The following is a 12,229-nucleotide window of genomic DNA, read 5'->3' as shown; positions in this document are numbered from 1 at the left end:
TTGTGTCTTGCATTGCATATTTATTTTAGGACTACAGACGTATTCCGGGAGATCCCCCAGTACTACATATTTACTTTTGGGACTACTGACGTATTTCGGGAAATCCCTCAACACTGCATATTCATTCGGAACTACGTGACGGCATTCCGGGAGATTCCCCATTGTGTTTACTTTGTTCTGAGCCGAGAGCTCCTTTAACTGTTAAATTTTTGAGAATTTCTTTAACTATATTACCGTAAATATTTACTTATATCCTTTACTGTTTAATTTATTATACTTACTCCGGTAGGTCCTTGACCTGACCTCGTCACTACTCGACTGAGGTTAGGCTGGGTACCATTGTGGTGTACTCATGCTACTCTCTATACATTTTTTTCATGTGCAAATCTAGGTGCACCTTATCAGCTGCACTATCAGTGAGCCGGGACAACTTTGGAGACTTCAAGGTATATCTGCTACGTCCGCAGATCTCGGAGTCCCCTTCTACTCTTTCTCATGTCCATTATTTTCTGTATCTTCCTTGTTAGATTCTGATGTATAGAGACACTAGACGTTTCCTTCTATAGTTTGTGATTCACGATGTTCCAAATTTTGGGGATTGTTGTGTATTGTTGAATAGTTGGTTAAATTTATATTTTTATTTCATTATTCCGCAAAGTGTTAGGCTTACCTAGTTGTAGAGACTAGGTGCCGTCACGACGTCACACAGAGGGGAAATTGGGTCGTGACAATACTCTAGCCATCTTTCATATTTTCTTAATTCATCACCCTTTAAAGTATAAAAATGTCTAAAGAGTTTTGCTAAGTCCTATAAAAATACGTATGTTATTGCATTTTACTTCTACTAGTGAGTTCTACATGAGATTTAAAAAAATACCCAAAATTAACCGAACCATACCGATACCAAAAAGAAACCGATATGATTGGGACAGATTCAAAAGGTCTAATTTTGGTTATATATAATAGAATAACCGAAAAGTTGGTATGGTACAAATTTTACAAAATAACCGAGCGAACCGAACCATTGACACCCCTATCTGCGAGTCCAGCCTCACCTTCCCTTCCCCTTCTCGAGTCTCTCTACTGAACTTACACTTCAAGTATTCTGTCTTGGTCCTGCTCAACTTGATACCTTTAGATTCCAGGGTTTGCCTCCATACCTAAAATTGCGCGTTCACCCCGTCTCGCGTCTCGTCAATCAATACAATATCATGTGTAAATAGCATGCACCACGGCACCTCCCCTTGGATGTGGCGCGTTAGTACGTCCATCACCAGAGCAAACAAAAAAGGGATGAGTGCCGACCCCTGATGCAACCCCATCATAACCGTAAAATGGTCTGAGTCTCCACTCACCGTCCTCACTCGGGTCTTTACTCCATCATACATGTCCTTAATCAACCTAACTTAGGCAACCGATATACCTCTAGCCTCCAAACATCTCCACAAAACCTCCCTCAGAACTTTATCGTACGCTTTTTCTAAGTCGATGAATACCATATGCAAATCCTTATTTCTCTCCCTATACTGCTCCATCAATCTCATAACAAGGTGGATGGCTTCTGTAGTCGAACGTCCCGGCATAAACCCGAACTGGTTATCGAAAATAAACACACTCCTCATCACCCTTAGCTCTACCACTCTCTCCCAGACTTTCATAATATGGCTAAGCAGCTTGATACCCTGATAGTTATTGCAATTTTGGATATCACCCTTATTCTTGTATACAGGAACCATCGTGCTCCACCTCCACTCTTCGGGCATCTTCTTCGTTCTAAAAATGACATTAAATAACCTAGTGAGCCACTCCAAGCCTTCCTTGCCCGCGCTCTTCCAAAACCCCACCGGGATTTCATCCGGCCCGGTTGCTTTGCCCCTGCACATCTTATGCATAGCCACCTCAACTTCATCAACTCTAATCCGCCTACAATACCCAAAGTCACAATGACTCCATGAGAGTTCCAAATCACCTAGTACAATGCTCATGTCCCCCTCCTCATTCAAGAGACTATGGAAGTAGGTCTGCCATCTCCGACGGATAATCCCCTCATCCAACAAAACTCTACCTTCTTCGTCCTTGATGCACTTCACTTGATCAAAGTCACGGGCCTTCCTTTCTCGCGCCTTGGCTAACTTGAACAACCTCTTATCCCCACCTCGGCCCTCGAGTTCCTCATACAAATGAATAAATGTTGCAGTTTTGGCTGCCGTGACTTCTAGCTTTGCCTCTTTCTTAACCAACTTATAATGCTCCCTATTCGCCCTCTTCTCCTCCTCGTCTACACTTTCCACTAGCTTCAGATATGTTGCTTTCTTGGTTTCTACTTTTTCTTGCACCTCTCCATTCCACCACCAGTCTTCCTTGTGACCACCAGAGTAACCCTTTGAGACCCCTAATACCTCTCTCGTGGCTTCCCTAATGCACTGCGCCGTCGTGGTCCACATAGTGCTTGCGTCACCACTACTCCTCCAATCCCCCATAGTCACTAGCTTAACCCCCAACTCCTGTGCTTTAGCTTATGTCAAGTCTCCCCACTTTATCCTATGTTGTCTATACATCACCCTCGGGATGACCTTACAATCCGTGCAAAGACCTCTATCGGCCTTCTTGCAGAGTAAATAATCAATCTGAGTCTCGACTACAAAACTCCGGAAGGTGACCAAGTGCTCCCTCTTCTTTGGGAAACTCGAGTTTGCTATCACCAAATCAAATGCTCTAGAAAAGATGTTCCTCCTCTATTTCTATCTCCAAAACCAAAGCTATCATGCACATCATCATACCCCCCAGACGTCGCTCCAATGTGGCCGCTGAAATCTCCTCATATGACAAGCTTCTCGGTATGCGGGATGCCACATACCATCTCATCCAAATCCTTCCAGAAACGCCTCTTGACTTCCTCATCCAAGCCTGCTTGGGGTGCGTACACACTGATTATGTTCAAAGTAAAACCTCCAACAATTAGCTTAATAGACATCAACATGTCATTCACCCTCCTAACCTCCACCACTAGTTCACAGAGGTCCTTATCAACCAAGATACCTACCCCACTCCTGCCCCCACCCTCCCAGAATACTAAAGTTTGAAACTAACTCATATCCCGCGCCTTATCTCCTATCCACCTAGTCTTCTGTACTCAAGCTATATTAATCTTCTTTTTCTGGAGAATCTTCGCTAACTCTACAAATTTTTCAGTCAAAGTTCCTATGTTCCAAGACCCCACTCTCAGCCTAGTAGCTCCCTTAGCCCTCTTATCCCCCGCACCCCCTCCCCCGCGCTGACCCCGTGGACAAGATTTTACCCTACCATCGTTCACCAAAGCCACTATAATCTAGGAGTCACTACGCAAGCACTATCCCGAAAATAAGAGACAAAAATAAAATGAATGACCGAAATATAATCTACCGCTAAAGATCACAAAACAGGTAAAGAAATAAAATAAAAGAACTAACGGGAACTATAATCTACAACTAAAGGTCAGAAAAACAGGTGAAGCAATAAAACAAAGGAACTAAAGGAACTATAATATACAACTAAAGGATAGAAAAACAGATGAAGAAATAAAACAAAGGAACTAAAGGAACTATAATCTACAACTAAAGGATAGAAAAATAGGTGAAGTAATACAATACAAGAGCTAAAGGGGGCTATAATCTATAACTAAAGATCACAAAGAAAATGTGCAAAACTAGAACAGAACTACTAGGGAATATTTGAAATAAAGATTCACAATAAAGATGTAAACAAGTAGATAACAATATAGACAAGTAGGAAAAGCTATCACTAATGCAATTAATTTGATAATGCTAGGGCAAATACTAACTTAAGATTCAAGAATAAAATAGGCAGGCAAGGAGATACAATTACGCTAAAATATCAAACTATTAAAATATCAAGACAGGAGAGGAACAATAGAACCTGGATTGCAGCCCTTGAAGTTAACGGAAATCTGGCCGTGATGGATTGCGATGTCTGAGGGATTTACCGGCGAGAATTAACTGGAATCTTGAGAGAAAGGGAAGTTGGAAGAAACTGGAGAAGAGTAGGAGTGAGGAAAGAATCAGCAACTGAAATTCCAGACCTACTTCCGTTTAATTATTTGTTCAATGTTGAAAGTTTCAGTAGGCTTTTTCTTTTTTGTCACGCAAATGCTCTCTAAATTGGCTAGGTCGAATTGTCTATACGGAAAAGGAGAACAAGCGGCGGAGCAATCACCGGAAAAGCGAGAAATATGAATTCTGAACTTTTTGGAGAATTTTGAACTGGAGAATCTCCAAATTCTTCTAGTACACCACAAATTCCAAATTCCAAATTCCAAATTCAAATCTTAGAAATAAAAATCAAATCAAATCTCTCTTTCAACTCCTTCGAACAAACAGTCAATGTTTTGAACCTAAAAGCTTAGAAATACTTCTTAAAAGCTTGGTCAAACACTAATTGCTACTCAAAAATACTTTTAAAATTAATTAGTCAAACATAAACTGTTTCCAAGCAAAAGTTCTATGGAAAACACTTTTGAGAAAAACACTTTTCAAAATAAACTCAGTTAAGAAGCTTGGCCAAATATCTATTACTCATTTTGCTATTGGATAGTGTGTGAAGCAATGCCACTCTAATCCGTTAAACTAGGGACTATCTTTGTTACACCAAATATTTTCGTACATGAAAGTACGCCATAAATAAATTGATGAAAGCTCGGAAATGAGATGTTACATCCCGCATTTTTGTACGTTAAAATTTCGTTGTAAGTTAATCGACGTGAATTCAGGAATGAGGTTATTTTGAAATTATAAGCATTATGCTATTTCAAATAAGTAATGAGTAAATTCGTAAAGTTGAGAGAGTAAGCAAATCGAAGAAAATAAATTTCGTCGAAGTTTGACATTTTGGGATAAAATACGGCCCAAGCTATAATACCCCGTAGTTATGGACTAATGTCATACAAGGTACCACAAGACCATGATAATAAGGTGCATAAGATATTTAAAAAGTAAGTAGTATTTTAAGTAAATAGAAATAATTTTAATTGTGGGTAATTGGTTAATTTTTTGATAATGGGATATTATTTAATTAATTAATAATTAGTAGTGGATTAATTGAAGTCTTTGGATAAAGACTAAAGCAAAAACATGGCAGCCCCTTTGAAATACATTAAGTGACTCATAACTTGGCATGAAAGGTGGCCATTTAAGTGTCATACACATGACATTTCCGTAAGCATATTTAAAGTTTGGCCTTGAGATAATCAAAGGGATCATATAGCTTTCTTCCAAAATTCCAAGTTAATCTCAAATCCAGCAAGAACAATTCCCATGATTATGTTGGCTTCAGCGGACATTACTCTCGAAACAAAACAATTTCAATGAGATTTCTTAGCACCGTAGCAACGTGAGATTTTGCGATTCTAAAGGAGTACGGTGCAACCTTTTCCAAGAGTATCACACGGATTTTTTCCTACTCCAGGTATATTAAGTCTATCCCTTCTTTCTTTTGACATGGTCCAAATGATACAAATAAAACGAGCGAAATACACAACTTCCATAAATAACTCTATTCATAGAAATATTAGGGGTGTCTATATTCTTGATTCCCCATGTGAATTATTATTATATCTTCTGTTCATGGGTCTCAGAAAAATACGTATTTGATAAAGTTCATCCGACATGCATATTATTTTTATGACATTCCGAGAAATCTTATTAACGTATTTCTTATGCATTTCATGCATTTATACATGTACATTGACACCCATGACCATATGGAGTTATATACGCGTATATATATATATATATATATATATATATATATATATATATATATATATATATATATATATATATATATATATATATATATATATATAGGATATGGGAAAAGGTTACGGCGTTATATACGCACCACCACCTGATCAACTGGTATACGTTGATGATTTGCCCACAGTGGCCGAAATGATATGATGGAATGCCCTGAGAGGCTTGATGATGTTATGAACGCATATACCTATGCATGGTATGACATTTATACGCATATGCATGACATTATAAAAAATAAAATGATTCACAGAGCTATGCAGACGTACATGTCGAGTCTTTTACTCCATGTTTCTCTCATGTCTATTATTTACTGATTTTCATTCCTTACATACTCGGTACATTATTTGTACTGACGTCCCTTTTGCCTGGGGACAATATCGCCGCTAAGTGGATTAGGAAAATCACTTCAAATGTTCCACAATGCAGCATGAGCCCTAGTGATTACGTAAGAGGTTTCAAGTTATCAGTGGTATATTGTAGATCAATATTGAGATGAATCAACAATGGATGGACACAAGTCACAAAGTATGAGGTGAGATTAGGCCGTCATTCTTAAGATGAACAAGTAATGATGAAGCATTAAAGAACTGAGATTTATACCTATAGGATAAGTAACGAAAGTAACTTGGAGTTCGGTAGCAGGCCTCAGTAATGATAAATCGAAGTAAGAGTTATGGTATAGTATGACCTACCTAGATGCAGTAAAGTCATACAGATAGATAACCGGGTCTATGAAATAAGATATAACAATATTCATAAGTTCAATAAGGTATCGAGTGAAGAACTTTATTGTACTTATAGATGCCCAGAGGGATATCTTATTAAGCTCTGTATATGTTCACAAAATGAGGCCTAGGGATTGGCTAAAAGCTGGAGAAAAAAGGAGAGAAGAGTCGCATATGCGCACTTACAAAGTCAGAATCGCACAGGCTACATGATAAAAGATAGCAACAGTTACAAGATTGGGATGACTCCGACCACGAGTCGTGGGGTGAGAAAGAAGCCAAAAGGGGGGAATGCCTTGGCATTTAGGATTCATTCACAGAACAATTGCCTAGATGGCAAGAGGAGTACTAAAGTATTCGCAAGAGCTATGGGTTATGAGAATGATAAGTGCATCAGTCAACATTCGAGGACGAATGTTCCAAAGGGGGGAATGATGTTACACCCCATATTTTCATACGTGAAAGTACGCTATAAATAAATTGACGAAAGCTCGGAAATGAGATGTTACATCCCGTATTTTTATACGTTAAAATTTCGTCGTAAGTTAATCGATGTGAATTCGGGAATGAGGTTATTTTGAAATTATAAGCATTATGCTATTTCAAACAAGTGATGAGTAAATTCTTGAAGTTGAGAGGGTAAGCAAATCAAAGAAAATAAATTTCATCGAAGTTTGATATTTTGGGATAAAATACGGCCCAAACTATAATACCCCATAGTTATGGACTAATGCCATACAAAGTACCACATGACCATGATAGTAAGGTGTATAAGGTATGTGAAAAGTGAGTAGTATTTTAAGTAAGTGAAAATAATTTTTAATTGTGGATAATTAATTAATTAATTATTAGATAATGGAACATTACCTAATTAATTAATAATTAGTGGTAGATTAATTGAAGTCTTTGGATAAAGACTAAAGCAAAAATGTAGCAGCCCCTTTGAAATACATTAAATGACTCATAACTTGGCATGAAATGTGGCCAATTAAGTGTCATACACATGACACTACCGTAAGCATATTTAAAGTTTGGCCTTGAGATAATCAAAGGGATCATATATCTTTCTTCCAAAATTCCAAGTTAATCTCAAATCCAGTAAGAACAATTCCCATAATTATGTTGGCTTCAGCGGACATTACTCTCGAAACAAAATAATTTCAACGAGATTTCTTAGCACCGTAGCAACGTGAGATTTTGCGATTCTAAAGGAGTACGGTGCAACCTTTTTCAAGAATATTATACGGATTTTTTCCTACTTCAGGTATGTTAAGTCTATCCCTTCTTTCTTTTGGCATGGTCCAAATGATACAAATGAAACGAGCAAAATACACAACTTCCATAAATGACTCTATTCATAGAAATATTAGGGGTGTCTATATTCTTGATTCCCCATGTGAATTATTATTATATCTTCTGTTCATGAGTCTCAGAAAAATACGTATTTGATAAAGTTTATCCGACATGCATATTACTTTTATGACATTCCGAAAATCTTATTAACGTATTTCTTATGCATTTATACATGTACATTGACCCATGATCAGATGGCGTTATATACGCGTATATATATATATATATATATATATATATATATATATATATATATATATATATATAGGATATGGAAAAAGATTACGACGTTATATACGCACCACCACCTGATCAACTGGTATATATTGATGATTTGTCCACAGTGGCCGAAATGATATGATGGGATGCCCTCAGAGGCTTGATGATGTTATGAACGCATATACCTATGCATGGTATGACATTTATATACATATGCATGACATTATAAAAAATGAAATGATTCACAGAGCTATGCAGACGTACATGTCGAGTCTTTTACTCCATGTTTCTCTCATGTCTATTATTTACTGATTTTCATTCCTTACATACTCGGTACATTATTTGTACTGACGTCGCTTTTGCCTGGGGACGCTGCGTTTCAGCAGGTCTCGATAGACAGGTCGAGAGTCCTCAAAGTAGGCGATCAGCTCAGCGAAAAATGTGGGTGCACTCTATTTGCTCCGGAGTTGGTTGCTTGGTCAGTATGATTTAAATGTGTATTGTTTGGGATGGCGGGGCTCTGTCCCGACCTTTATGATAATTATGTATTCTTAGAGGCTTGTAGACAGATGTCATGTACGTAAAAGATTGTATGGCCTTGTCGGCCTATGTTCAGTGTACGAGTGGTTATTTTGGTCTTAGAGGCCCATATGCCTTATGTATAAGTTGGCATTACATGTTGTATTCCACCTATCTCACGGCAGCCTCTCCGGCTCAGTTATCTCTAATGGTATGAAACGAAAAGATACGTTATGTTGGTACTCGGTTGAGTAAGGTACCGGGTGCCCGTCGCGGCTCATCGGTTTGGATCGTGACAATCTTCTTCTTTTTCATTAGATAATCGGTATTCGAAATTTACTGGTTTAACTAATTTGAATTTGCGTCAATAAAGGGTATTCAAATTAATCTATTTAACAAGTCTTTTGCGACCTATAGATTGGGATGTTTTTTGTCACCATAAAATGAAACATATAAAGTAGACTCTCATCATCCAGAAAAGAAAACTTTGTAGCACTGAATTGGACTCTTCAAAAAAGTGAGTCTACCTATTACTTCGGAAGCCATGTTTAGCCCATAAGAAACCAACTGGAAGCAATTTTATTTTGGCCCATACTCTAGGCCCATAGAAACATTGGCTGTTTCTTGTCATTTTTATTGGGGGATTTGCATCTATACCCAGTTTTTGGGTCATATTTTAACTTATAATCGCTTTGCAAAAATAATTGCAAGCGTACCCACTTTTCGGGTAACTTCAGACATACGAGCATGAAGTAGCAAACATTTATGTCTGAAGTTTGAACTTCAGAATATTTTGCTTGAAGTGTAACCTTATCAAAGTAAATCTTCAGATATTTTTGCCTGAAGTTTGGCATGACTTGCAAAGGCAATCACGCAAACTTCAGTTCATAGTGCAATGGCAAACTTCAGTTCAATAAAACTACAACATGTTTTGGCTGAAGTTTTTGTTTTGTAATTCCTGAACTTCAGCATTCTAGGAGCTGAAGTTTTGTTTTGTAATTGCTGAACTTCAGCATCCTAGGAGCTGAAATTTTATATTTGTTGAATTTCAGCATTCTAGGAGCTGAAGTTTTTTTTATATTTGCTAAACTTCAGCAGTCTTAGAGCTGAAGTTGTGTTCTGCCTTTCTTTGAAGTTAGATGGCTTTAAAATATAACTTAAGCCAAATTGTGCTGAAATTTTAACTGATTTTTTAAATAATGTTCTGAAGTTATTTTTCCTATATTTTATTTTTCAGTTCTGCAGCCCTTTTCTGTCGTTTTTCCTGCAAATGATATCATAAAGCAAGGGGTAAGCTAATTCCAAGAGATCACGAGAGCAACTATTGTGTATAATAAATTTAACATGCATGTGCCATTCTTGTGGTAGGTAACTTGGAAGAGAGGACATGTAGTAGTCAGTTGCTGTTGTATATTTAAGAAGGATGGATCAGGGAAAGACACAAATCACACCTACTTTAACCAACTTGTGGAGTTTTATTTACTCGTCCTTCAACATAGAATATGGTAGTTGATAAGATTTAATAAAAACTTTACAGATCTAATCAATAATACTTATACAAAGTCTCATGCGTTTGAGAGAGAAAAGAAGAAGAGAAAAAGAAGAGGAGGACGAAAGGAGCGCATGGGTCAGGAGGAAGAAGATGAGGCGTCTGAAGTTGTCAAAATTAGGGTATAGATTAAAATTTTTTAAAAATATAGGTATAGGTTAAATGGGGACGATCAAATAAGGAGCCCATGCAATTTTTACATTTTTATTTTCTTTCCTCTTTCTTAAATTATTAAACACATTCAAGCTGGCAGTTCAAAAAGGGTTTGAAAGGACTTTGGGCTGTCACATAATAAGAAAAATCTTGATTTTATTAGGTCTACTAAGTCACTTAACCAAATGAGATTTTGACTTAGTTTTTATGAATAAATAGAACCCTTTGAAACAAATGTTTGGCTCAAAACTGATTTATGAGAAAAAAAGTTTGGGTTATATAGGAGGTTTTGTTGGTTAAGGGGAACAGTGTTAGATAAAAGTTCAAGGGGCATTAGATATGGGTGAACTTGAAACTGGTAGGGGTTTGAATCAAGAACTTGGTCTTGCTAGAGCTGCAGATACTCGTTGGGGTTCGCACTACAAATCTTTTAAGAACTTTATTTCTATGTTTGGCTCAATTATTGATGTTCTTGATACTATCGTTGTTGATGCCTGGACTTTAGAAGAAAGAGCTAAGGCAAAGGGATATCTTAGCACTTATCAAACATTTGAGGTTGCTTTCATGTTGCACCTAATGAGAGATGTTTTGGGGATCACAAATGAGCTTAATATATCCTTACAAAAAAAGGAGCAAGATATTGCAAATGCTATTCTACTTGTTGAAGTGGCAAAGAGACAGTTGCAAAAGCTAAGAGAAGAAGAATGTGATTCACTTATTGATAAGGTATCTGCATTTTATGTCAAGTATAATATTTTGATACCAAACTTTGATGACCTCTATGTTAACTCTGGAAGATCTCGACGTAAAGTTGCTGATTATATTATTTTACATCACTATCGTGTTAATATATTTTTTAAGATTATTGATTGGCAAGTTCAAAAACTCAATGCTCGTTTTAATAAGGTGACAACGAACTTGCTTGTTGGAGTAGCTTGCTTAAATCCAGTTGACTCATTTCTCAGTTTTGACATAAACAAGATATTGAGGATGGCTGAATTATATCCTGATGATTTTGATGAGAATATAACGGTTACACTCAAGAATCAGCTTGAAACTTATATTGTTGATGTTCGTGATGTTGATGAAAGGTTCTCAAATCTACAAGGACTTGTTGATCTTTATGAAATACTAATTAAGACAAAGAAGCATTTGAATTATCCATTTGTGTTTCGCCTTGTGAAATTTGCTTTGCTTTTACCTGTTGCCACTGCTACCGTTGAAAGAACTTTTTCGGCGATAAAGTTGATCAAGAGTGAATTGCGAAACCGATTGAATGACGAATTCATGAGCGGTTGTTTGGTACCTTATGTAGAAAGAAAAATATTTAACACCATTTCTGATGAGACTATTATGAATACGTTTCAGGAAATGAAAACTCGTAGAGGACAGTTGTAATAATATATTTTATTAATATAGTTTTTTGTTGACCTCTTTATATATTTGCTTCTTCGTATTTTGAACCCGTTAGATAAAAATCCTGGGTTCGTCACTGTCCGTTCTCCATTTCCCTCCTCCATTTTCAGATCTCATACACAACCAAATAAAGCAAATCAAAATCAGTTTTTCGTTTCCATTAATTAAACAACTCCATTGTGAATAAAAACCTCAAAGCTTCCCTCATATGAGAGAAGCTGAGTTGGAAATTTTAGAATTTCAGTCATTCTCATGAACTACAATTTATTTTATTTAGGTAAAGATTGAATGTTTTGGTGGATTTTAATGATAGAAAAAGAAGCCGGAGAGAAGTTTAGAGGGAAATTTTAAAGAAAATTTACAACAGCTTCTTTAAAATTTTATCAGAGTTTTGGTGGATTTTTGTAAATACTGAGGAAGAGACAATGGGATGGGAAGCCCGGGGGGGGGGGGGTGGGGGGCTTTCCTGGTAGTTTGGAAAGTCT

At 36.9% G+C, this 12,229-nt stretch overlaps 2 protein-coding genes across 2 annotated transcripts; one reads left to right on the top strand and one right to left on the bottom strand.

The window, feature by feature from the left end:
* Window positions 1-1,406: 1,406 nt before the first annotated feature.
* LOC138905619 (uncharacterized) lies at window positions 1,407-2,480 on the bottom strand. Its single transcript, XM_070194143.1, has 2 exons — window positions 1,845-2,480; window positions 1,407-1,682 (listed from the first exon to the last, which is right to left on the bottom strand). The coding sequence occupies exons 1-2, from the start codon at window positions 2,478-2,480 to the stop codon at window positions 1,407-1,409; spliced, it is 912 nt and encodes a 303-aa protein (XP_070050244.1).
* Window positions 2,481-10,667: 8,187 nt separating this feature from the next.
* Window positions 10,668-11,726, top strand: LOC104117848 (uncharacterized). The gene has a single exon (XM_009628968.1). It carries the CDS (start codon window positions 10,668-10,670, stop codon window positions 11,724-11,726), a length of 1,059 nt encoding a protein of 352 aa, XP_009627263.1.
* The last annotated feature ends 503 nt before the right edge of the window (window positions 11,727-12,229 follow it).

The sequence above is a fragment of the Nicotiana tomentosiformis genome, chromosome 1, assembly GCF_000390325.3.
Source record: "Nicotiana tomentosiformis chromosome 1, ASM39032v3, whole genome shotgun sequence".
NCBI lineage: Eukaryota > Viridiplantae > Streptophyta > Magnoliopsida > Solanales > Solanaceae > Nicotiana > Nicotiana tomentosiformis.
Note: the sequence above shows the minus strand (reverse complement) of the source record. Positions and strands in the feature narration are given on the sequence as shown.